Source organism: Opisthorchis viverrini (assembly GCF_000715545.1).
Source record: "Opisthorchis viverrini unplaced genomic scaffold opera_v5_441, whole genome shotgun sequence".
NCBI classification, from domain to species: Eukaryota; Metazoa; Platyhelminthes; class Trematoda; order Opisthorchiida; family Opisthorchiidae; genus Opisthorchis; species Opisthorchis viverrini.
Window position 1 is genome coordinate 13905 of NW_008752104.1, and position 27157 is coordinate 41061.

Below are 27157 nucleotides of genomic sequence, written 5' to 3' on the forward strand. Positions count from 1 at the left end.
TTTCCTATAACGGTCCTTGATTTCAAAGTCATGAGTTCATTTAATTCCTAGGCAATGATCGTATCAGGCATGTGACTGTCAATGGTAGGGTTGAAAGACTTTAAACGAGTACAGGCTAACAATGCAAACCTCAGGGAGGGGGTTTAATGATTTCAGCTTCACTAGCTTACCGAACCACACCACACTGTGCAAGGACCAGAGCACCGTTGGAATTGATTCGACCAAGATTCAGAAGGGCTTTCACGCCCAAAGGAAGTGCCAGTCCAGTAAAAACTAAACGGACGCAAACATACCAGGCGAAATACGGACGTTCGGGGCAAACAAGTACATTGGGGATCCCGATTCTTGTACAGGTTTCCCACTCGCGGAAAGGAGGAAACCATCTAGCACCTGTGTGCTCACCAGGAGCCTACGTTTCTCCCGTCTCCTAGACGCGAGAAAATTGAATGTGTCAGGACGCGCCCAGACATGAAAAAAGCACATGTGCAGAGTGACGCGTCCCCAAGGTCACCATCCGTGCATGTTTCGGATATCAGGTGCGTTGGCGGAGCTCACCAGACACGGCTTAGCAAAATACGACCAGCGGAGTGGGGCTGAAATTGTTCACGACTGGAACACCGCCATTGGCTGTACAGGACGAACAAGTGAACGACCATATTTGGCCATTTAGCCATCCCATATATTTGCGCGTAAGCTCTGTATGTTTTGTCTTGACAATACAGCCGTGTCCCGAGTTCTCTGTCTTCTCCTTATCGTGTAGCCTGGCAGGCTCAGTGCAGGCGTAACCAATAGACGGCCACTCACGTTACAGCAATAAGGCAGCTGCTTGCCACGTCCCAAAGTTTCACAAGTCCACAGCCTAAAGCGTCGACTTCGATATTTTTTTATTAATAGTCCTGAGGTTAGATGATCCGTTCAATACACCCAGCCTGTCCGGCGCTACGACCCAACGGGACACTCACGACATCCCACTACGTTTTCTTCCCACTCCTTGGGAAAAGGCATTTGCAACAGAGGGACGATGATAGTGCGCTTTTTCTGACCAGTTCACGTGTGCCCCAGTTGACACGTGTTGCAACTACCCACATGATGCGAATGCATGGCTGTGGTCACAGACCGATTGGTTCCACTCACAAACTGCTGTCCGGCCAAATACCGACGTCTGTAGTGTTCGTGAGTCTTTCGGTTCTACTGGGACCCGCTAGTAAACGATCTGTTCAGGCTGTGTTGCACTGTAGGCATCAGTCTTGACAGGTGCGTTGTGTTCTACCCTTCAAATTGTTTCGTTGTAGGAAGTAAGATGGGCTGAGTGATTGCGACTAATCGTAGCACAGTCTGTGCTTAACAGCTGTGGCCGAATGGTTGCCCTTAAAATACGGTTCAATGAAGACATCTTTCTTCTTCATTGCATCTCCCCCCCCCCCTTGTGATCGGAGGTTACTGTGGGTGGTAATAGCGATTGGATAACAATATTTTGGTTAGTATTCCTTCCCCCTGGAGCCAACGACTTACTTCTGTCAAAATTAGCACCACTTGTCTAAAGACCCTGACTTAGCTATTTACGGATTAGGCTGAAACGTTTGGATAGCATCAGGTAAGTTCAAACCGATCTCTTTTCGGACGAAAAACACTACCCGGAATTCCTCTGAGGGCCTTACAGGGAGATCCCCGAGTATGAACTTTTGATGCGCCTCCAAAGGAGGGACCTGATAAGTTGAGCTCTTGAAAGCCAGGGGCTAATCTGTAGCTTTCATAGCACGCCAGCCAACGTTCAGGGCTTTCGGCAACCGGAGGCACGTCATAGCTGGGCGGGAGCAGCCGCACATGGAAATTCTAATGTCGCGAGAATCGCTAGAACCACGATGGTGGTCGCACATATGAAACCGGCGAAGACCAACGCTTCCATCTGGGAAGGTACTGCTGCCCAACCTATGTGGTTCACCATTCCAAACTCCACGCCAACACGACTGCTGGGCTAGCTGCATTTACCAAAATACGCGACCTTAACTGAGATGTCCGATGAAATAAGTGACCTGACCCCTCACCAGTGATATTAAACCCCTTTTACCTGCTACCCACGTTTCATCGCTCGATTCCGTTACGTCTAAAGTTCGGATATACGGAGTTCAACTCTCCGCATAACCAACGATATGCGCTGCTAATGAGATCAAACAGAAGCGAAACTCAGATATGTTCATGTTTCGGGACGGGAACAAGGATATCCAAGAGAGAACGACGTGAATGCAACTGCCTTCCCAATGCCAACTGTTTTTCCAAACTTTTGAATTTTCCTACTCGTATTCCGGAGACACTGAAGAAAGCAGTGACCTGACTTTCTCACAGCTTCTCTCCATACTGTCCTCGTTCGCTCTGCTAAAATCCTTATCAGATGTTTCTACCATACTTTGCCTACGCGGCTTCTTGTGTTTTATGGGCATCGACTTAGAAACCACGTTAGAATGGTAGCTCTCGAATAATCCACCGGCAGTCGTTCAGTGATTCACAGCTGTCCTCATCAAGGGCACGTACCTGTCCACCCCCAATAAACATTTTTCCAAGGAATTTCTGTACAGTGGTCCTCCCCCCTTTGACCAATCACAACTCCTGTAACGCCACCACTGATCAGGCGAAAGGCAAATTCATCAGTTGTGAAGCTAACAAACTGTCGAGTAAGCCTAAACAAGAAAACCCTTCGTTTCATCTAATTGCTAGCTCTGTTCTCAAGCCTTGTGCTTAAATAAAAACCGATATTTTCGTAATTCACTTTCCTCCCAACACCATTTACTGTACCTGCCTTATCCTTCATTACTCCGTTTCAAAATGTCCATCCCTTTGACATCATTCGATATTGCCAAACTTCCGGAAATGCACAGCTGAATTGGCCCTCTATTGTGGTTCTTTTTGTCACTGACCCTTCCTCCGATGTTTCCCCACTTTGCTGGAAATAAGTAAATGTTTTCTCTATTCCCAAACTTGGGTCCAGCCACCGTCCTAACCTGCACGGCCGAAATGCTGCCATCTCTGTTTAGTCAAAAGTTGTGGAATCGCCGGTGGTCAGACCGTTAGTGTGCCACCTAGGGATGAATACCTCAACGAGGGAGCATCGATGCAGGTGGTGATGCAATCCCACTAGGGTAGACCTATTGGCATACGTCTCATACCTACGAATGAGCAATTATGCTTGACGCTTTGAAAGCATTCTTTCGTGATTTTGTCCAACGATCACGCTCCCCTTGATGGCGCAACGTACTATCGCTCCATGTTCTGTCCACCTCTGCACGTCGCTTAACATTCAACCTTACACAACTGTGCACAGAGAAAATCAAGACGGGGGATAACTCTGGCAAGATTCGAAAACACTAACCCTTTTTGGACCTCACGGTTTTCATTGATCCCGAATGCATTCCTCCTTCAATGCTCCAGGTTTAGTTCACTCAAACGAACTGATCGCTACAGATGCATCTAAAAAGATCGGTTTCCTTTTCTGTGTCCTCAAGTATGTTATTGCTCCAAAGCTTCCTGTTCTTTATGGATGTCAGTTTCATCCTACCCTAGGACACCTTTCGGGGTGGGGGTTCTATTCAATCTACCTCTCAGTCTTGGACTGAATCCGAAGAAGGGTCATCCACTCATCCGTGTATTGGTGGCAAATAAACGAAAAATGCCGGAGCTACAACGTAGCAGATTTTATGAGCGGTACTTGTCCCCTTGGGGGACCAAAGTTCTGAAAATCATGTGACGCGGCGAGCAAACTAAAAAAGGATTTGTACCGGATATGTTGTTAGTAGTACGTAGCTGGGATGTAAGATTAGGTAATAAATGAGAACAAAACGGAAAAGTGAAAAACTAACAATAACGATAATAGCGGCGATAGAATGAAGAAAAACGATGCCGTTGGAATGTACTAAGGAACAGTCTTTGGTATGCAAATGGCCCAGGAGATCACAAGTTGTAGGGTGCGGTGGCTTGTACAGCAGGCGATCAAATGCTGAGTAAGGGAAACGAAGGGGAAGGCGTGGTACAACTAGTGGATTCGCGCGCCTCCAAAACCGTCCGAGGCCGAACGAATTCGCCAGCGTTCAGAGTCATGACGCTTGCTCGTCGGAGGGATGTAGCTTAGCTGGAATGAAGAAAAAGGCCGTTAGGCAAACAACAAGATGGGATAACAATAGCATAAAATGATAAGCAATTTGTACCCGAAACAACAAGCGGTGGCGAATATCTGTGGCCGTGGGAAAACCACCTCGTGGGTTGTAGTCATGGAGCAAGCCAAGTCAGCCGAGACAAAACGTCCATAATCCGAAAGACGGATGAATGCCCACTCTGCCCTGAGATAATAGAATGCCTCAACGAGAATTAGTAGCTTCGATACCTAAGCAGAGCGATGTAAGTCGTACTCACGATCAGCTGATTCAGCTATGCGAATAAACAAACAGAAAAGTGATTCGCATGGGCTGTTTTAAACTAGTGGCGCACACCCATAGGAAGTTTCTGCAACAGGGTAAAGTAGTAGGATTTTGCAGGGGCGCGCACCGCATGGTAGGGGTGTTTAGCGCACTAACCAATTTGCGGTTTGAGAATCGTGCTGCCCGTTGATCTGCTCGCTAAGTTTGGTATTTAGATTGCGAACGTTTCATCATCAATCAAGGAGACATCCTCAGTGCACCCACTTCAATCGCCCACTGATGGGGTCTCCTCGTTTGGTGCCTAAACATTCGAAAACTAACTACCAAACTCAGTGGACAGATCAATAGCCAACCATGGGTCCTACTAGGCCACCAACGTTCACCGTTGGCCCCCGGTCATTTGAAATTCGTGTGCTGATGTGAGTGTATTGGACCCATGACCAACTGCCAGCAGATGTATCCGAACTACCAATGTTCAGATACATTCTCCACAAGAATCCAGCGATTCGCTCCTTTGCCGGAAAAGCCAGGCTCTCACAAACATGAGTGCATGGCCCACGAACGAACGCACTGTTCCAGTCTCGCGATGTTCGCGTGGGCATAACGGACAGGATGATCAGTAACCAAGCCAGTGAGGCAACCAGCAAGGGAGACAGCGTGATGGCAAATTCAAGTGTCTGATGCAGCTGGGTGATACATTTCGAAAGCTCACTTCTCAAAGCCGATTGTATGCTTTACTGTGCTTTATCCGCACAATTTAGACAGAGGACGATGACCGGTATGCCACCTGCCTTGGTTTGGCGAGGAATGTAATAGTGGTAGTACAAGAGTAGAAACTTTTACCAGCTTCACGTCCTGTCACTCAATCAACTTTATGAATTGTTCATCACCCCCAGAAGCTCAAGTGTCTGAGCTGGGTGATACATTTCGAAAGCTCACTTCTCAAAGCCGATTGTATGCTTTACTGTGCTTTATCCGCACAATTTAGACAGAGGACGATGACCGGTATGCCACCTGCCTTGGTTTGGCGAGGAATGTAATAGTGGTAGTACAAGAGTAGAAACTTTTACCAGCTTCACGTCCTGTCACTCAATCAACTTTATGAATTGTTCATCACCCCCAGAAGCCTAATGTACGTTACAGCAAATAAATTTGTCAAGCAGAGACGAATGCACGGCTGTTATGAGAACCAGTAGATTGAACACTGAAAATGCTGAAATGCTTGTTTAGTATGCTGTGGGAGTCATTGAATGAATGATCAAGGAAACAGCTGTGCCACAACCTATGATCGTGATGTAGTAACACTGATGGCGGTCAGATTAGTTACATTTCGAGCCAGCTGACAGTGCGAAGACATAAGTGGGACATCAGTAGTGAATGAGTCCAGCGAGATCACGTAGCCATCAGCGCTGTATTGCTTATTTGCTCACAAACAACTCGCCGTTTATTTATGGTGTTTTCGCTCCATTCGTTGAATCCCTTCTCGCATTATGCGCCCACACGTTGTGAAAACGCAGTTTATCCGATCCTTGAATGAACTGAACTCAGTGCTCAGTGCTTCCTGTTATACAGAAAACATTAAACGATGTCAGATTGTAATGTACTACTCATAAGGTTGCTGAAAATCAAATCACAGCCCACGACCGGTTTCGCCTTTCTTACGATATTTGAAATATCGCGGTACATGTATATCTTTGTAATGTACTACTCATAAGGTTGTTGGTGCAGCATATTCAGTTGCCTGAGAACATAAAAAACGAGAGATTCAGCTGGGTTCTAGGTGAGTCTCTCGAAAGAACCAAATTAGTTTGCAAATGAGTGTATATTCACTAATGTCAGATTGTGTTTCATTTCACAGCCTACCACTCAGTAAACCCAGTAATTCGGAGTGAACCATGTTCTATGGGCCTCTTTCTGCTATAGGTTTTCTCCTACACGGTCCAGTTCCCCACTAAAAACGCCCCAAACAACTGAACGCACCGACCGATCATTTTCCTCTCTTAGTCTGAGGGTGAATATTCCACACGCACGTCATTTGCCTGCCAAATCATCGTTTGTACACCAAAAACGGCGCGACAAATCTGAGCGACCCGCTTTACCTAACACATACTCAGAGCAAGTTGGGCGTCGATACATACAAACCCAGTTTACACGATGAACAACTGCTTCGTGGCGTGGGCCGCCTGTGTCACCAAACTTTTACAGGGTAAACGTGTCACCATACCACTAATATTTGGCAATGGTTGGATGCACCAGTGTCACAGACTGCAACCAGAAATTTGTAGGAACAGTCAAAAGACATGGGCAATATGAATGACCCATTGTGTCAAAAAACATCCCTTACTCAGAAATAAATGAAATAACGGTTGGATAGGGTAAGAGTCAACCAGCTATATAAAAAGTGAGAGACTAACCGTAACATTTGATCGATATGAACTCACATTCAATGCTTTTAAGTTGTGTTGTCGCTCACGACGCAAGTAATCGGCCGCCGACTCCCCAAACAGTTCCACAACTTCGGCAAAATTACGTTGCAACAAAGGCACCTCACGATGCATCATGGCTGTTTTGATATTCCACCGAAGCACGCGCCGTGCGTCCTCTCCAGGAGCCCGATACGTCAACCAACTACGACGATAGGAGTGGTAACGTGAAACAGGGTCCAGACGCCGAAGACGAGGACGCGGTTGTGAAATTAGAGAAGAGGGGCGCTGAAATCAGTGAAAAACGGAGAGCAGATGGGTATTTCAGGTTCTAAAGAAGTAGAACTGCACGCAGGCCAGCTGTAGTACATGTCCTGAGAAGTTCTATATACTGCTCTAAGGGTCCGGGTTCTCGCTAGGGGACCACCTCAATGCAGCCAGATAGAGCTTGTTATCGACAAACGAATGTTTCAAAACATTCGAGATCCTCCGGCTGGGGCAGCCGGATTGAACTAAATTTTTCCTGTTTGCGCTTTGATTTCATCTGTCACAATGAAACCACGGGCGTAAGCTGTGGCTCAGAAGCATAAACAGCCTAACGTCAACAGAACAAATACACACCCAAGTTAAAAAAACATACATCCAACGACTTCAGAGAAAGTGGTCGGTTGACTTCACACGTTCCCGAAGTGCGGTGTTCTCTGGAACTGATATCGTAAATGTTTTCGACAGGATCGTCCGCGAATCTGGCAAGTCGTGAGTCCGGAGTAGATCGTGGTTGCCGAGAGTGAGCGGAAGACGGTCCTTTCAGCTTACCCCCTCGCGTAGTCTTCAGCAGATGGGAATTAGTATTCGGAGAACTTCCTCGACCAGTTGTGGTCAAGCCGGAATGAGGGTAAACTTGGGATAAAGAGTGGGGAGAGAGGTCACCTGAACTGCTTGGAGGACGGTGTTCACAAACGGCAGACCTAACCCGCCGTTCCACTGATTTATGCGACGGTTCAAGCAGACGCCGCGTTGTGGTACGACGTGAGCCGTTTGTTGAATTCGGTCGGAGACTGTCGGATGGGAGGCGCTGTCAGGAAACAAGAAAATGTTTAAAACGCTACCAACCAAGACAACTGTGTAAATCAGGTAAGAACGGACTAGTCACAACAAAGCCTATCATCCAAAATATGAGCTGGAGTATTCATGGAGTTCGACTCGTACATAGTCATTCTGTTACCTGGGACTGTTGGGTGAGAGAAGGTCAGAGGCTACTGTTAATGAGGAAGGCCGTTGGTAACAACCCCATTTAAGTTATCGGGGTGGGAAATTCAAGGCAACACATTCAAAAAGAAACGATAACTTCTATGGAATACATGACTTCAGCCCAGAGTGAGCTAAGCGAAAGTTGGATGAGGCGTCAGTCCGATAACTCCCATAGACATACGATGGACGTTCCGCAAACAAAGCTGGCCACAGAAAGAATGGTTGGCCACAAAAACATTCCGAATAGATGCATTTTATTGCAGAAATTGAAGGGATGCATGGTTTCAAAGTAGGCTTTTTAAAAAGAAAGCTTGAAAACACTCTAGCATCTCATGTAGAAAGTCCCCACTTGGCACTTTGATAGTCCTTGTCCCAGGACTGCAAGGCACCCGGGCGATTTTATGAAAAGCCGACTTGGCGGAGCACCTGCGATGAAACACAACCACATTACTGGTCACTGTGCTCTAGGTTCGATGTTGTTCACTTGTTCGATAGAATACCGACAATCAAACGAGGTAATATGGACCCAGACAAGCCCCATCCGACCTAATTTCCGCACTGATAATTGGTAGCTAACACATGTGACTAGCACGAGAAGAGCGAGGACACCGTAGGAATCAACGTCAGATGAGGCTCTGAGTCGTGAAAACAGTAGATTAGTTGAGACGAAGAGCTACCCATGTGACAGTGTATACTACTGATGAAGCATGCAAGTAGTCTATGGTCTGGTGTCTGAGCTGCGTTCCCGAATCTGAAGGTTATGACGGACATTGTGGAACCGCTTACATTGGTCGTTCATTACTGGTTAATATTCAAAGAACGTTTAAGAGGACGCTTGAGAATGTTCACTTTACATAAACTCTGTGAAGATGAGATATTTACTCTCCTGTTTGATGGCTTGTAACCACTTAGTTTGTGTTGGCTAATAAGCAACTTCGCAGGAAAGGGCGTTCCTCATCGCCGACATTACTGAGATCGCTTCTTTACTCACTTTATGAAGAAAACACCAGATGGCAACTAACCACCAAAATCAGCTCAACTATGGAGTTCGGCGCTCTTTTTCGGATGACTGCGGCTCAATTTGGACCTGCGATCGTGAGGAAACAACTTGATTCCAGATTTTCTAACCCCATGAAAAGAGTACGCGCTGCAACTTCATCTACAGCTGCTGCGGTAGCTGCTCTGATGTTCGTCAATCATCAGTAAACTGCTGCGTATTGATGTGTCAGAGTTTGCACACGTTCGTCAATCATCAGTAAACTGCTGCGTAGCCGTAATGGTTGACTCGATCTGTCCAATGGCTTGCACGCATGCGTGTCTACCCGTCAATACATCAGAAAGCTATTTATGTGATGCCTGGACATGTGACCAAAGTTGTTTATTTACCATTTACAAGGCCGCATGCACACAGTGTCCCTGTATATGTGCTTTCTAAGTTACTCTGAACTTACATTAACTACCTGCGTGAATACGAAGTTTAGCCTTGCGCTGTTCGATGGGAGCTACTTACCTCAACAGGGAGAGTGAATCCGATTGCACCTTGGTAAATCGTTACAACTCCACTCCGGCACTTTTAAACCTAGTCTGCGTGCACCGAACACTAATTGTTATAAGGGCACCAGGTGAAAAATGATCCCGACAAATGATATTCTACAACCGAATGTGCTGCACACAGGCCGCCCCATGTTTCAGTTGGCAGTACATCTTCATAAAGGAAACTACTCACAATGTTGCTGAAAACTCTTCGACAGCCCACGACCGGTTTCGCCCTTCTTAGGGCTCATCAGGTAGGCGCAGTCCCCGAGTTCCTGTCAACCTTATGTTCTAATTGAAACCAAATTGAACTGTTTTCAAGAGAGACTTAACTGTGGGATATCATAAACTAGATATTCAGTTGAGTCTCTCGTGAAAACCAAATTATTTGCAAATGAGTGCATTTCTCGAAAACGAACATAGGGTTGACAGAAACTCGAGGACTGCGCCTACCTGATGAACCCCAAAAAGGGCGAAACCGGTCGTGGGCTGTCGAAGAGTTTTCAGCAACATTGTGAGTAGTTTCCTTTATGAAGAACCCGACAAAGTTATATGAGCATCTGTGCGTTTCACAGAATTAGGGTCGCATCAATGATCCTACAGTTTGTAAATCCAGTTCCAAAATCCAAAAACCACACAAAACAAAATCACAGAGTTCTGACACTCCGTCGGCCCTTAGCTAGCATGCACCTAGAATAAACAAACTATAGGGGCTGCCAAAGCCCAGAAAGTGGTTAGCTGGAACGCAAAGTTCTCGATAAGTAGCTCGCACTTTAAGCACTGAGCTGCATCGACCTCAAAGCCTTTAAACTGAGCCATTGCCGGTTTGCTCGAGCCCAGAAAGAACCAAGCAAAAAACCCGGGTCGGACTGAAACTACGAGTCCAACAATTTACACGGTAGGTAAGTTTTTGGACGATTCCTGGTCGTGACACTGCCCGAAGGCCCTGTAAGTGGCCTTCAGGTTGGTCCAAGCCTTGAGATAAGAAGACGCGAATAATACGCTATCTGCAGCACAACAATCAACGCGGAAAAGCATGCCATTAAGAAGTTCAACCTGGCATGATCTGAAGAAAAGGGACTAGATAATTTCCTATTCTGGATGAAAAGTCAAGTGCAAAATCTGGGGCCGACTTACAGTGGACGGATCAGAATGTTGCAAAATGTCTTGCACAGATACCGGGGGTGAATCCTCGGTTGGGGAATGTCCGGCAACCTGAAACCGTTCGGATCGTTCGCTTCGCTTTGAACGTGCACTCGCTGCCGGCTGGTGGATCGATAGAACATCGCACACGGTTTTTGACGGTGGTCCCTGGGGTGGATCGTTAAGACAGGTACGAGGAACAACAGCACGGTAATGCGGAGATCCGTTTACACAGGTCTGTGGAGCTAAACGAACGGGAAAACAATAAATTGATATTGATGATATTGTAAACCGTGATTAATTGGGAAGAAACCCGGATGACACAGCAAGAAAGAAGAAACAGCTATCCACAACAATACTGAATTGTTTGGGTGTTAAATGATAGAGCCGGGAAAGGGGACTCGCTTTGACCCATTGATAGGGGGGTGTTGCATTCAGACAGGAACTAGAGAAGTATATAAAAGCGCTTGTGCCAGTACCTAAGGATGCCAAAACCCGCAAACCACAGAGAACGATTAAGGGAGGGATCTGCGATAAATGAACTGATGAAAGTAGATTATGCTATCGGGTTCCACACAAAGCTCACAGACGCCACTCACATATCATTAGGCGATACTACATTTCACATCGTACTTTAGCGTACACAGTTTGCAGAGGCAAAGTTTACAGAGCAAAGGCCGAGTTGACCTGGCGAAACCTACTGAAAGCAGGGCTAGTTTATTCTATCATGTGAACAACATAAGTGGAAAAACACAGGGAGACGCGACAAACAGTGTTGTATGAAAAGTAGTGATGAGTGAGGACAAAATCCCAAAACATAGAGATGATTTTGAACCCAGTCAATTCAAGTCAATAAAAGAGTTGTGCAACCACAGGGGAGAAGTTTTAATAAATCTAAGAATAAGGAGGCAAACCGATGTGGAAAAATAAATTCCCTGGTGAGTCGCGAGCATATACACATAGCAGAGTTCAATAACCATGAGGTTCCCAACACAGCTCCCCACAGTAGTTTCTTAGATTTCGCCTTTCGCATGATCTTTGACCAATCGGAGCTGGTGTTAAGCTGCAACACTCTTTCTGTGTATAGCTGACATGCAACCGAAAAGAGACACGAGGGTTGGAATGCTGCCAGGCTGTCGAAGTTTAGACAGGAGCAATCAAGAAGCCAGGTATTGTGACTTGCTGGACAGTAGTGCAACTCTCCATCGGTCCCTTGGCTTCCTGCTCCGCCCAATATGGTGTACCAAAAGGCACGGTAGCTCTACACAGCCATTTATGGAGACAAAGGAAAATTATTACAACTGTATTTATAGGGTAGTCAGAGTGTTCCACAAGGTCGTGCCAGAATCTCCGTGAGGGGGCGAGAAGCATCGAGTCAAGGGTGCTTGACTCGGATTGGCTGGCATTCTGACCAATCAGGACATGCCCTCGTTTGGCCCGTGACACATCCGTCCAAATGATGTGGTGTTCAGCTATTAAGAACGGTTGGCCTCCGTACACCAGGGGCGAGATGGACCAAGTGGTTAGAGTGCGAATGTACTGACCGGAAGGTCCGTGGTGCGAACCAGACCTCTGCCTCTCGACTTCCCCTGTCTAGGCTTGGGTAACCTGGCAATCTCCCAGCCCTCGTGCCTCCTTCATGTGGCATGGCAGCTAGGCACCGAAGGGGTGCTAAAGCTGAACGATTTTTTTCTTGATCAGGTTCACACGACGGACCATCCGATCGTCAGTTTTGCACCGTCAGCATTGAACTACCTCGAGGTCTAGGATATATGGCAAGCATTAGGCAGAGCGCGCTGACGTAGAAGCACGGGAAGCTGAAGCATGGGTAGCTGAGGCGGCACTCGTATGTTGTTGGTCGATGGTGACACCAACGGCAGCGAGACGGTAAAGACATTGGAAGACAGATGGAACACATTGAGAATACAAGAATATGAGGATAGATATTAGGATTTGAAAACCGATGGAAAAACTTGAGATAGATGTTTTGTAACCTTACCGGGAACCAGGCGGGACGGTCTTGATTTAGACTCTAAGAATACTAGTTTCCTCGAGTTCTTGTCTGTGTTCTCGTCAGAATCGATTGATTCTCCGGCTCCACGCAGCTGAAACCGACTCGATTTGCGCGTTTTAGACCTGTAGCTGTGCTGCCTCACACGAGTTTGAGATTGCAGGGTTGCGCCATCTTCGATATCTGACACATTGGATGAGGTGGTTGAACCATTCATTAGCAAATCCGGTTGTCTGTTATTCCCCACATTGCTTTTCCTACTCCGAATGCTTGTACTAGAGACGCCTCGTTCGTGGGAGAGAGTCTGAAATGATTAAATGACAGAGGATCACAACGATAGATCCTAATTTCACAGGAATAAGCATAGGTGCTCGTCAGTACCAGTGAAAGGAAGAAGGCCTTCGCTGCGGAGTTATTTATTCGGAAACGCCAACTGACCGGTTACAGACCACTGAATAGGGAAGCAAAACTCTAATTTGCATCTTAGTTACAAAAACTGGACACCCGTCTTCTCCCGAACGAGGCTTCTTGAACTTTCCTAAAGATTCATTGATTCCACTCATTCGTCGGTCAAATCCAAGCAAATGTTACAGAGTGGCTCCACGAATTCCGCAACAGATCTCCCTTTTTCAATAGACGCAAAGCGAAATTCTACGAACAACACATACTACTCCCCATCAGTAGTATCACCGTTACACCAGGTCGAGAAGTTCTAGAGGTTAAGTTAACTCTACCGCAATCAACGTGGTGTATTTTCGCCTTGTCTATTTACATATCGGACACCACGACAGAGTTTTAAAAATAAAACAGCATCCTGGTGACCGGCCTAAATCGACAGACCGGTTGTAAACTAGCCGTGGAAAGGCTGACAAATAGATAAGACGAGATGCAATTCATAGATAGCGCCGAGATAGCAGCGAACACGGATTCGCTATGAAGCAAACTTACTGGCAATAGCGGAGATCGGTTGTTCCATTGCTGATCGCCGGTTTGACCTAGTTCCTGGTCCGGCGTACTGGAAGTGATTTGTGCAACAGCCAGTGAATCCTCTGAAGACGTGCCATCTGAATTCGGAGCGATATCAGCTATACTGTATTGCAGCGAAAGCTGTTTGAGATCTCTCACAATCGCGTTGTCTAGGTGTTTTTTCAGCTCCCAAAGTTGTTCATTTGTCAAATCAGTGACACCAAGGTGGGCTAGTTGTTCACGGATCTCGTCAAGGGTGAAATGGCAGTCTGTATCAAAAAGGACAGCTGGAGTAGACGGTACGGGCATGGTAGAGTACGGTTTAGAAACGGCGCATCCATATTGATCCACACCGGATCATTATAAGGGTATCAGGTTCCCAGCTGAAACTGGGAAAAACTTGTTCTTACTTTTATGAATATCAGTACGAACTAGAAGACGATATCTAGACTGTGCAAACTGAAAAGTCACGGTGGCACTGACTTTTTTATTTTCGTTTTTTTTAATTTTAAAAATTATGATTAATATGAAACGTGGCGGGGGACGGGATAAACAATCTGTAAAAGACTGTCGAACGGCTTTGGAGGGCGGGGCTAGAAACGTAGCAAGAACCCCTTATCCAAACTGCTGGACACCATTTCTCCGGATCCGATCAATGTTCCTGGTCTCGATTCCCCTCCAGACATGGTACTATAGAATCGCTGACCTCCCATGGGTGGAGCTGGCGGCTGATATCGAACTCGACTTGCACCTCCAGAGCCAACGTTAGCGGCTGCCGAAGCGATTGCGGCGGCTGCGGCTGCCAAAGCTCCACCACCGGCCACCGGAGGACGTGGTGAGGTTCCCTTTCGCACGGCGACACCACCCTCTGATTTGGCGGGCCAACTTGGGAACATGGACGGATGAATTGCACGCGGTCGTTCGTTGAAATACGGATGATTGAGAGCCTTATCTGCAGTGATCCGTTTCTCCGGGCAGTAGGTAAGGAAGCTAAAAACAAAAAGAGAATGACCATTGTCCGATAAACCAAGAGTTCTATCAGTGTGCAGCAGAGTTAAAAAAGGCATACGAATGCAGAGGGGATGAAACAGTCTAGCATCCTATATAGGCAACCAAGTTAGAGGCCACAGTCTCAGGCTATCTGTTAAAAAAGGCGCTGTTAACCAGGCATCAGGTTGTGTAGAGGAGAATGAAGGTACGGGCTGTTGTAGCACGAGAGTATTGGAAGTTGGTAGGCAGAAGACGATGCACAGGGTGTTGAGCATCCAACAGGACCATCAGATGAAAGTCATAACAAGCGTTGTCGTGCTTATCGACAAGCACACCCCCTGCATCCGAAAAAAGTTATTCAGGAATCGTGCAACTTTTAGTAACGAAGAGTAGGTGGGCAAATCGATCGATGGATTAAATCCATATTACGCGCAGAACAATACAACACACCAAGAACAACAAAGTGAAAAGGATACTGAGAGATACTCACTTGTTGAGTAGGTCAAAACCAAGATCTGATATCTGCTTTTCCGTGAACCGGCGTCGCAGCTGATTGTACGGGTATTCGGTGAAGACACATTTCTTCATTCCAGGAAGTTGAGACACACCGGGCCAAATGCGCTCTGTTGGTGTTCCAAGGTCTCGAAAAATGATGTTCAACTCATCAACTTCACCCTTCCCGGGAAACAACGGCCGTTGCAGGAGAAACTCGGCAAAAATACAACCGACAGACCAGAGGTCGATGGGACATGTGTACTGTTTTACGCCTGAAAAAACGGGGAATGCCAAAGTGAATATCCGGTGACAATGGATCTAGGAAGGTAAGGTGTATGAAGCGATGTCTGTGGTGACATTCAATTAGTTCTATACTCTAGACCCCGAGGAAGGATAGAACATAGAGGCAAATAGTTCGACTGTAGACGCTGAAAGATGAAGAAAAAAGTTATCAAACCGTCCTGGTGTATAACTGCCCCGCAGTCCGAAGAAAGTGAGGGCTGGAATACTTCCTGGTTGCTCGAGTCCAGGACAGGAGCACTAGCAAGCTAGAGGTAGAATGTAATCACAAACGATTTTATCCAAAGTCCGTTTATTTGTCCTTGAGCTAGTTTGACCTCTGAAAGATCTTGTCAGCAGCCCTGTAATAACAATAACAGCCCTGTAATAATAATAAAAAGAAGGCGTTAAGGGACAGTGGTCCACAACACTTAGTAAGTCTAATTCGCCACAAGGATATTCTTCCCAAACAATATCGTTGCAACTGGGTGCTCAAACAAAAAAATGATTATTACGGAGATGAGTCGGTGGAATTCCGGATAGAGATAGTGCAAACTCAAATCCGATTGTGTGTATTCATGCGCGGACTGGAAAGAGGACGAGAGAGGTTTTAAAGGTCAAAGGAGGAGATGCTGACCCCGAACCTACCCAAAAGTAACTCCGGAGCGCGATACCATAACGTGACGACGACCTCAGTATAGTGCTTCAGGGGAGATCCATATTCGCGAGCCAAACCAAAGTCACCAACCTGAAAATTATAGAAAGAATGTACTCTGGGAAATCAAATCAGTGAGGGACGGTTCACGACTGGACTAAATTTTCATATAACCCAATCATGTGCTTTGTGTAATGCAAATCGCAACAACCAGATTGTGGTTGTATGCTGCACAAAGTTACCATGAGACCCATAAGTGAAGTCGTTCTCCCAAATGGAATGCAGCATTCTACTATTGGACTCTGTGAATTCCTTGAGAAGGGCCGTTACTTCATGGGAGGGCACTGTATTGACGCTTCTGAACACAATAGGTTATCAGGGGGAACTCTTGTGGAAATTGGTCAGTAAAGGTTTCTCCAAAAAAACCATGTAGGATGAACAACATTTATCTGAAATCACCCTCCGAGAAGACATTTGAATGAACGTCTTTTCCATTCAGAAGACTCCATCTACCGTTAGTCTCACCTACGGTGGTCCCTCTAAAGAGAACCATAATTCGAACAAGCGGTCTAAATTCAGTTAATTTTTTCCCACAGTGCGACCTGTTATACTTCTATACCCCTTTAAATCACCCGACGCGATCTAGAAGGTGTTTCTGCTTCAACGAATTTTCTCTTTTGCACTGTCTGTATACATCTTTCCTATGCCAAGGATTCAAGAAAGACTTTACAACTAACCAGTAATTTTTCACTCTGAAAATTCAACTTTTATTGCTGGGACTGACTGGTGTTTAGATAAAAGACAGGTACTGCGACAGGCCTTGTGCTATCCCGCTCAGAATAAGCGAGACCTTTAAGAGGGATGAAAAGACTATGCTGTAGCCAAAATACCATTCTTGGTCACGTGGTAAAGGGGACGCACCTTCAAGATACCTTGGTGGCTGAGGAGCAGGTTGGAAGTTTTCAGATCCCGGTGAAGAATCCAATTATCGTGTAGATGTCGCACAGCCTTCAAAAGTTGAACCAGTAAGCATTTTACTTCGCCGACACTAAACGGACCATTCATGATCTAAAAATGAGCAAAAGGAACACATAACAGGCAACAAAAAATGAAATCAACGGTCATATGAACTAGTAGAATAAAAGTTCAACAAGGATTTCAACTTGAAAATGAAGCAGATCATTGCTGAAAAGCCGAGAAGCCTAATTTGCAAACGAATGAAAGTTCAACAAGGATTTCAACTTGAAAATGAAGCAGATCATTGCTGAAAAGCCCGAGAAGCCAAATTTGGAACGTTATCCGTGGGTATCTCACGAGTTTCCAACGAACCCAAAACCCTCTAGTTAACGGTCGGCCACCAGTGGCTAATCACTGGTACGATTACCTTGGACTTGGACGGGATGCAGCACCACGTCACGTGACTGAGGGTAGACTGGTTCCCCCAGCAGAAGGTCCATTGGACCTGTGGAACTTTTCAGGCATATGAACTGTAGACAGTGACGAGATTATAAAGTTTCAGTGCATTCTTCATCCAACAAGAGAAGTCAGTCTATTTGGCAAAACGAAGAAACACTGGATAGTTGTTTCGCCCTTGACAGAGCTTATCAACGGTATGTATCTCACGAATCTGTAGAGGGTTGGATCCTCTTAGTAGTTGAACACTAGAAGTTGATCGCTACTGGGGTTTAATTGCAATTACACAGGAAATGGTGTCCATTGATTCCACATCACGCGAGCAGGTGATGAATGGTCCTTTGACGGACGACTTTTCGGACGGGAAGCTACCACCTACAAAACTGATGGAAAGGGGGATAGCAGGTCTTGTTGTTCAGGAAAAGGAGGATTAGCAGACTGTTGCTGAAACGGACCTGAAGACATATTTGTCAACAGTGAGCCCGTGGGTGGAAAAGTTGCCGTTCATAGTTCCACTGAGTTGCGCTGTATTACTGCGATAAGTCAGAGGAGGTTTCTCCGGTGTACTTACACAGTAAAAAGTGTATCGTTCAGTTCACTGGTGAGACTAGTCCTGGCATGATGTTCGTTCAGCTGTAACGCCCTTCCGGTGTCTAGCTGCCATGCTACCCGAAGGAAGCACGAGGGCTGGGATACCGCCAGGTTGCCCAAGCCTAGACAGGGGAAGCCGAGATGCAGAGGTTGGGTTCGAACCACGGACCTTCGCGCTCTAACCACTTGAGCTATCTAGCGTGATGTTAGCAACAATACAATGCATTCTGCGGAACACGTATGAGGTGCACTTCACCGAACAACCAGAACACTTACTTCCATTAGAGATTTCAAATCATGTTCCACATAGTCCATCACCAGGTAGATTTTGTCCATATTACTGCCAACCACAATCTCCCGCACAGTGACAATGTTTTCATGCTGTGCCTTCATAAGTGTGTTTATCTCCCGAAGAGAGGTGATCGGGAACCCATCTCGTTCTTTTTCCATTTTTAGGCGTTTTAGCGCGACAATTTCGTTGATTTTCTTGTCCCGAGCACGATACACCACTCCGTAGGTACCCTCCTCGATTCGATTTAAACATTCGAACTCCTCAACAGAACGACAACCCTGTTGGGAAAAAGAAGAGAAATAGTTAAGCGTTCAAGTTGTGTGTAGGGATAACCTTGGAAGTCAGTTATTCTACTACGGCGGAACCGAACAATAAAAAATGAACGGATAAAATTAAGTATTTCATGACTATTTGAAAAGCGCGGAACAGTGAGACTTGGCAAGAAGCTGCACAAAACTAGTCATGTGTTCCCGGCCTGTATGTGATCAAGTACGACACCAACTGCGAGTCGGAAATACGGTCACTGCCGCAATCGGATACACAGCCTGCGGAGGAGCTATGTTGTCCGTTGTCCTATATTCACATGCTTCTAAGTGCGTGATATTGTGTGAAGAGATCTCAAAAAGCTTCCCTACAAAGACGTGTGGACGATGAGGATGTCTGCTCTCTCTCTGTGTGTGTGTGATTGTTCGATGAGGCGCACGCCGGAAGAGTCCCAAAACCTAACTGTTCAAATCGCTGCTGGTGAGAACCCTGTCGATCTGAAGTACACAGTCGACATCGTCCTCATACCACTTTTCGGCATGCACCTTCAAAATGCAAACTCAAGCTTCAGTACGTACAGTCTCTGTACGTTCTCCGTGCAATTCAAAGAGAAGCACTGGAGTTTGTAGAAAATTTTTAGATAATTAGGTATGTGTCTAGTGAAATGACTGCTAGACGAATACCAAAGGTCCGAATCACGTTTGCTAAGTTGCGCCCACTGTGGCGTTGAAAACACATAGCACTGGGTATCAAGGATTGTGCGTTTTTTTTCGGTTGCGACACATGGACAAATAATGTGAAGCGTCTTTAGGGTATCGGATGGTTTCAGTGAATTGGTAACGAACTAATTGGAAAACGGGTATGTAATTTAGTCGAGCAAGACACTAATCAACATCGAGTGCAGCGGCTCGGTCATGTGTTGCTTATGGTGAGTGATTGTATACGGGGACTGTTATTGCTCTCATTGCCTCCTTCCGAATGATACAGACTTCAAGGCAGGCAGCATGTGACTCAGCAGAAGAAATCGCAAGAGATTGCGAGGGATTGGATGTTGTTAGTGCGGTCGGATGGGCTCCCCGTGACTCTCTTGCAAGGCAGCAAGAAATGTCTGTGGCTTTTGGGGGTATAACCACATCAAAATGAGCTAGTATCAGCTTCCTCACCCACCTTCCCCTTGTTTCCACTCCAAATGTAATTAACTTAGCCTTGCAGTTGTAGGGCAGTGAAGCGCCAGTGTGGACACTGGTGTTGTTGGTTTTGTTGATGATCACACAATATCGCTTCGCGCATATACCAACAGAAGTGGACTGGCCACTCGCTACACTATCCACAGTGTTAGGCGGAACTCCACATGGATCTCTCTTTATCGCTCGCAGTCAGGTGCCGCTACGGCCGAGAAGTCCATCCCAGGCAAGATTGGCCAAGAATTCGGGACGCTTGCCGGTCCGGCATCAAGCCGAGATCTGATTGATCGAAAGTCTGGATCTAAGAGCCAATCATGACACAGCATTAGCCGAATGCCGGTTGTCAATGCCGCATCCAGAGGGTGTCAGATTTTCCAGGTGGTTGTTGGCACTTGCGCTAAAAATATCAAGCGCTTCACAGGTCTTCTTGACTTGGTTTTGGGCTTTAACATACCTCGTAAACCTTTGGTGGTTGTTTTATATTAACAACACCCGAGCAGTATTGAATGGCCAAAATGAGATAAAGAAAAGCGATAGCTCCAGCTTCCAATGCAGCCTTCTTGGAAGAATTGTCACCAGATAGGCAAACACCTGGTTGGCAAGACGTTCATAGCTACAAGCTATAAGTAAGCGGCTACCGAAAGGATGATTTGTGGGGAAGGAGTGGCAACCAACTCATGGTTTTGGCTGCTAATTCTCATGGTTTCACGTTAATCTTCATCATCGAGGATAGTTTGAATAAAGCGTCTCTACACCATAGGCATCCCGACTGATAGACATGAAGCAATAAACTCGCTTGTGTCAAGGAATGCGGAGATGAAAGACTAATCGTCTGAATGAGGGCTAAAGACGCGCCACGCACTGGGCAGAGGGAAGAAAAGCAAAATTAATATCATACTTACTTGGATTGAAGGGAAGTAAAATGGTTTGCTGGGAGCACGTGGTTGTCGCTCACTGCCATCCGTTGCACCAGATTTGTCCAAATCATCTCGATCTTCGTCTGATCTGTTGGCTTCCTCGTCATTCACTTCTTGATTGTCCTCCGATTCGGATTGGCCATCGTCATCATCATCCTCGGATTCAGAGTAAAGACGATAATGTTGGAATCGACCTGGCCTCAGCTCATGTTTGATCACCTGATCAATGGACTCTGGAAGCTTGCGTGCAACGGGTTCTGTCGGAGGCTCCGGTTTGTCATTCTCATTCTGATCTGACGCACCACTTACGGAATCTTCTTTGAACGGGCTCCGAATTGTGGAGGGTTTTGTGGGATTTTTTTCCGAACGCACCTGATTCTGATCAGACAGCGGTGGGGACGAATATGTTGTATGCGGTTCACGCATTGCATGTTCCGAATCGGGTCGGGATTTGGAACGGGATTGGTTGGTATCATCAAGATACTTGTTAGGCTCGAAGGAAGCGTCTCTATTCTGGTCCTTATGCTCATTGAAAGCACGACTGCGCTTGGCCTGCAATGAAATAGTTTGTTGATCCGAATCATCTGCCAACTGCTTGTGCTTACGACGTTTACCAGATTCAGTGTAGTTTGGTTCAAGCTTGTAAGATCGCCCTGATTCAGGAGGCGGTGCTGTTTCTCTTACCTCACGATGGTATCGGTGCCTATGTTTACGGCGCGTAGACTTCACAGATTGGGGATCAACAAAAGGGGACTGTGACGAAAGTTTACGAGAGCTGGTGGACTCGCGATGGGCTTTATTTGGCGGGGGAGACACAGAAGCGGAGTCGCGGGATGGCGAGCTTGAACTGGAAGAACGAGGACTGGTGACGATCACCCCAGGCGATTGTACCCGCTTGCCTAGAAGTTGTGAATTTGTTTTTCCGTAAACATACGATTCCCAGTCGACGAACTGTAGCTGAGCTTTGTGACTTCTACTTCCACTCTTTGAGGGAACTTCTTCCATTTTCCCGTGTCGATCTCGCTTGGCTTTCTTAACTTTCGCCGACTTTTTGGCTTCTCGATCCTTGGATCTGTGACTGGACGACCGGTCAGCACGATACTGCAGTTCTTCCTCGGTCGCACGTTCGTATGGTAACAGAGAAGTTGAATAGGAACGAAGTACACTGTCCGGCTTAATTTGAGATTCGGAGTTATGTTCAGTTTTTTCTGACCGTTTGTGACTTGACTTCCTCAAGCCATGTTCGCCATAGGGCACATCAGTGGAGGTCTGTTGCTGAGCTAAACAAGCGGAAAATTTTGGATGATAGTGTGGAACACAACGGATATCAGGATTACGCGAAATGATGCCCTATGAATACTAGTAACAACAATACTCACAATACTCACTTAGGTGAAGTAGCATTCCGGAGCATGGCTGCTACCGGACAAGAAAGGAGCACGAGGAGTGAGATACTATCATCGATAACATCATCTTTAGCTGTAAAAACCGCGCATTCTCCGTACGGTGGTTATAGCTGTCATACTTCTGTTTATCGATGACCTGGGAAGGTGGGGTAGATAGTTACGCATTGGAGGCGGTAAATGATATAAGTGATGCCTAAATAGAGGGGTACCAGTGGGCTATTCATCGAGATCTGGAAGAGAGCTATGCATTAAAGACAATAGCTTGAACAAATGAGCACCACCGAGAGCACGACTGAGCCACGTCTGACAATGTCTCTAACCATTGATGTGTCCTGTCTTGAGTTCCTCATCCGGGAAGACGGCAACGACTGGTACAGTTGAGTTTGCCGCTAATGATTTTCATAATTTGCTGCCAAGTCACGCGAGTATAGCTAGGAGGAATCGAACCATAATCATCTGACCAGTAGCTTCGTACCTCAACTGGTGAGCTATCCCGAGCTTGGAAGACAGTGTATAATAGAATAAGTCGACCAACAAGGCGCAAGAGTGGAAGTGGTAACATTTGGATTTGAATGCCTCGTGCTCGTTTCCAAATGCCACAAAATATGCGCGACTGACGTAGTTACCACTAACAAGATCCGCCTTACTCGTGAGAGTAGTCCCAATTAAAATGAACGCTGAAAACAAGTCGATACAGTACTACCAGCAATTTGTTTATGGAGGAAGTATGAGTTCGGGTCAGTAGAACAGCATTCCAGAAGAACGCTGAAAGTGGGTCAGGTCGTCTGGAGCTCAGTGGAGCGGCTGTTGATTGGAGATGAGGCGGATAACCCAGATTACTGGCGTCCATCCAAACGCATAAGAACAGAAAACACTGATTGAATGAGGATCTCTCTATTTATCCTTTCTATCTGGCAACCTTAATCTTCCACTGCCAGTAGCTAGTGGTTACGACGAAGTGACTTACGGATCGATGGAAAGACAATCAGAAGCAAAAGTGAAGTGAGGACAGAAAACAAATGATTGAACCTCGCCAACCTTTGTCCAAGGAATCCAGTCGACTAGAAGACCACTTTTTGCCCGTTTGTACGTTTTCGGGAGATGTAGAACCCGATAGGGTGAACCTGCTGCGATCTGCATCTGAAATGGGGTCAAATTTTGGGTGCGGCTGCAAAAACTCCGACTGCATATCACGCACGGAAGTAGCAGACGGCTTGCTTTTCTTCAAACCATCCATAGCGTGCAACCTTTCACGCTGTCGTTTTTCATGACGTTCATGTAGTCGGTGTCTATATTCGGCCTCTTCTAATAGCAGTCTGGAAGTCAACTGTGATTTGCCATCAGTTTTGCCGGATCTGGATGCTGGACGTCGTTGATCATCGTCACTAGAAGCTTCTCCTTCCTCTAGCTCATGAAAAGTGGATGGTTTCGAAGAACGTCCAGCTTTCGAGTCATTTATAAAGTCACCACGTTCATCGTATTCTTCCTCGCTAAGCTCCTCGCCTTCCTCCCTGGGCGAAAAAACCCGTGATTCATGCGAATAGGCACCTGACGATGGGATGCGGTTCTCAGTAGATTCTTGAGGTCTCGAGAGAGAAGGGAGTTCGTCTTCATTCTGAATTGTCAAAAAGAGTAGTTCGGGAAAGTAAACAGAGTACGAAACAGGGACGGAACTGAATACTTGTCTGAAGTCACTACTACTTTTCAATGGGTCCTACATTAAATCTCTAGGTTACGTAGATGACGTCACGTTCCAAAAGCAAGAAACTAAACTACATTTGATATCATTGGGCCCAGAAACCTGCAAAGGAGAAGCTCAAATAGGGCTCTACAAAACCCCAGACACTGCCAAAAGAGCCTACGGCGCGTCCCATGGGTTAACATGTATTCACGTTCGGCTCAAAAATGAATGTAACCTTAAAAAAGAGGCTGGTGGATTTGCACAGTTTCATTTGTCAAAACCGATCAAACCGTCGATTAAGCCAACAACATTCGGTAGATGGGGCAATGTTCAGTTGGACACAAAGCAATAGTTTCGGTGGGCTAGTTCACATGCAAAACCAGCTTGTCGTCTTGACAGTACAATTTTTCGACATTTATAGACCCCTATCCGTGGTTATCCGCCCATTATGAACAGATGCTTGTAGTCATCTGTTTGGATTGCTGCGCATTCGTCTCTCCATCGCATCCTCCCAATTCTCCATAACTCAGAAATAGGTTTGAACACAGATCAACAGATCAGCGACCTGATACAGCCAGAACACATGAGGTTGATGGTAGTGCCTACTGCGCGTGCCGATTAGTGCGTTCCTGACCCACCGGAACTAGTATTTTGACTCACGTTGCGCAATGCCCTACCTATCGACCGAGTGAGTGAGTGCACTTGTAGGCCCATGGAACTCACCCCTAGACTTCTCTGACAATTTCTCGTATGTTAGAGAGGAACGGGAGGTGGATGTACAAAACTGTGTCGGTTTCGAATGTCATCCATCATAGATATTGGATAAATTACAACAGCCATACTACCTGTTCCGGGTAAGTAAGGGGTGAAATCGAATGGTTGCATCATACAAACCCAGGTTAACAGGGAGGAGATATCATTGAGAAGCTTGGGTGTACAAGTTGAAATCTCGCGAAACCCTCTGGTAAGTTCAAGATTTGTGACAACAGGTTTTAGTGAACTCATCGGTGACGGTTGTGTACACTGCGACTGGAAGTGTTGTATGGGTTTACTGAATGGTTACTGCGTCAACAATAGAGGACGAACGTTCCCCAATGGAGACCGGTGCGCACGACGGACCTCATCAATCAGATGTGTGAAAAGACAGGAGGTACAGGTCGCAGGAGCTCGAGTAAAGCTCCCTCTGGTTGTTAAACGGAAGAACTGTGCTCCAAAAAGCACCAACACTGCACTACTCAGTCGTCCGGGAAAACAACAGATATTTCCAGATACCATAAACTCCAGATTAGACAGCAATGACCAATCATTCGGGTATGTTTCCCGTACACTGCTAGTAGGTAGCTTTGATAGCCGCTATACAACAAAACACTATGGATCCGGGCCGCTAAGTATCTGACAGAACGATCAGAGCTACCGAACTATATGCAGTCCATATTCAGTAGGAACAGAGAGATGACGACAGTGGATGCTGTATTGAGAGCTGGTTGGTCACCAATAGCGCAATCGGTAGGAACAGAAAAGAGGGCAGTGAGGCAGTAGGGCATTGGACATGGACAGTCAGACAGTGTAAAGAAGCCGTGTACAGAGATATCGGGACAGATGTTCAGTACGTTCGGGAGATAGCGGAAACTACTGACAGTCTTTAGCTGAAAGCATGATGAAGTAGCATGTAACACGTATCAAATCGGAATGTGCATTTGCGCCTGTTTTATAACGAAATCTCAATAAACACTATCAGGTGAGATGCAATACGGACATAGTAGAAAAACAGGGCTGTCTGGCAAACCGACTTGGCGTAGTGGGTAGCGCACTTGTATCACCGGAGGGGTACCGATCAGCGGGCGGTTCGCTTTTCTGTTGGAGTAGACACTTGAGAATAGGTAGAACTGATACTAAGTTGCAAGCGAAGGCGGATAGGCAACAAAATCTTGGCAATAGTAACTAGAGAGTAAGCAAGTCTTAAGCGGGAGCAAACCCAGGGAACGAGCAGCAGGGAGGTTAAACAGCGTTATAATGAACAGGCGTGAGTCATGCCTGTATCACCAAGGTGGCTGCTTTCACACGCTCCGGCGAGAGGCTCCAAGAGCTGTCAGGAGAGGTTGTATCTCACACTGGTCGGGCTTAGCATCAGACATGAAGTTCGCTTCGAATACTAGTGTCTTCGACAAACTTTTTTGCCACACACGGGGAGTTTCAATAAAGATCTCACTAATGGTTCCTCAACAGTTGTGACTGGAAGACGAAACGATGAACCAAATTGGCTGGAAAAATCGCTAAACCCCAGACCTCAGACATGACATCGTATGAGCAATGTAAACCGCGGATCGACACGATCGTCAAACAACTGAAGAATAGAAAAACCCACGGAGAACAGAGGATCACAGGTGTACCCAGTATCCTGGCACTTCACGAATCACCCCACAAGCTAATTTGTTCAATTCAGAAAAGTTATCCGTCCTGCGAGGTTTGCAAAAAGGAAGACAAAACAGCCTGTGCTGATTATCACAGAAGACGTCCCAAAGACATTGCTGTGCAACAAGTGCTCCTCTTCTGCTCCGTTTTTCCCGGGCAAGGTCCAGATGCACAAAGTCCAATTAAGGGAACTGCCACCCTGAAGAGGCTAGATTGGCTTCGAGGAAATCCCCGCACGATTGAGCAAGTTTGGCAGGTCCAACAGGCACTGTCTAATGGAATCACTATACGCGTACTTATTCGATGCAGCGTTGGATGAGCCAGTTTCCGTTTAATGTGGGTATTGAAACGAGATTTTTTTGAAGTACTGTGTCACTTGTATCTAGTTACCATTTAACAGACTTTAAGACTTTATGAGTTATTGCAAAATAGAGCTTTCTTCCCTGCCCAAATATGGCTATACCTCTCACGTCAGCGAATCAGAGAATCAGATTTTTTAAGGAGGATGTTTTTGGCTGAATGGATATGAAGGGGGTCGCAAAACGTATACCTTATGTTCAGAGTTGCCCCAGGGATACCAATCATCATCAGTAAAACACGAAGCATTTTACGTGAAGCACCAGAGAGCGACGTTTTGAAAGAAAACGCCGACTAGGAAGGGGCAAAGTTCAATACATTACAACGTGGAAAACGGAGAGTCTCAACGCGGATACAATCTTTATGGAAATACCTAACCGTTCGACTCGTCGAATAAGCCAAAGTCAACTGAAACCAACAAAGGGATGACTATCAAACAAAACCTTCTCCAAAGAAGCCGTTTCACTTGGTCACGCACTGAGAAGAGG

General features: G+C 46.2%; 1 protein-coding gene across 1 annotated transcript; it reads right to left on the reverse strand.

The window, feature by feature from the left end:
- Window positions 1-3565: 3565 nt before the first annotated feature.
- On the reverse strand, window positions 3566-23903 carry T265_15342 (hypothetical protein; the record flags this gene model as incomplete). Its single annotated transcript, XM_009177647.1, has 13 exons — window positions 3566-4120; window positions 6848-7117; window positions 7470-7904; window positions 10751-11001; window positions 12756-13071; window positions 13716-14020; window positions 14440-14723; window positions 15214-15490; window positions 16146-16245; window positions 17074-17220; window positions 18433-18726; window positions 20799-22093; window positions 23258-23903. Coding segments are annotated over 13 exons (4716 nt in total), but the record flags the coding sequence as incomplete, so codon positions are not given.
- Window positions 23904-27157: the final 3254 nt, after the last annotated feature.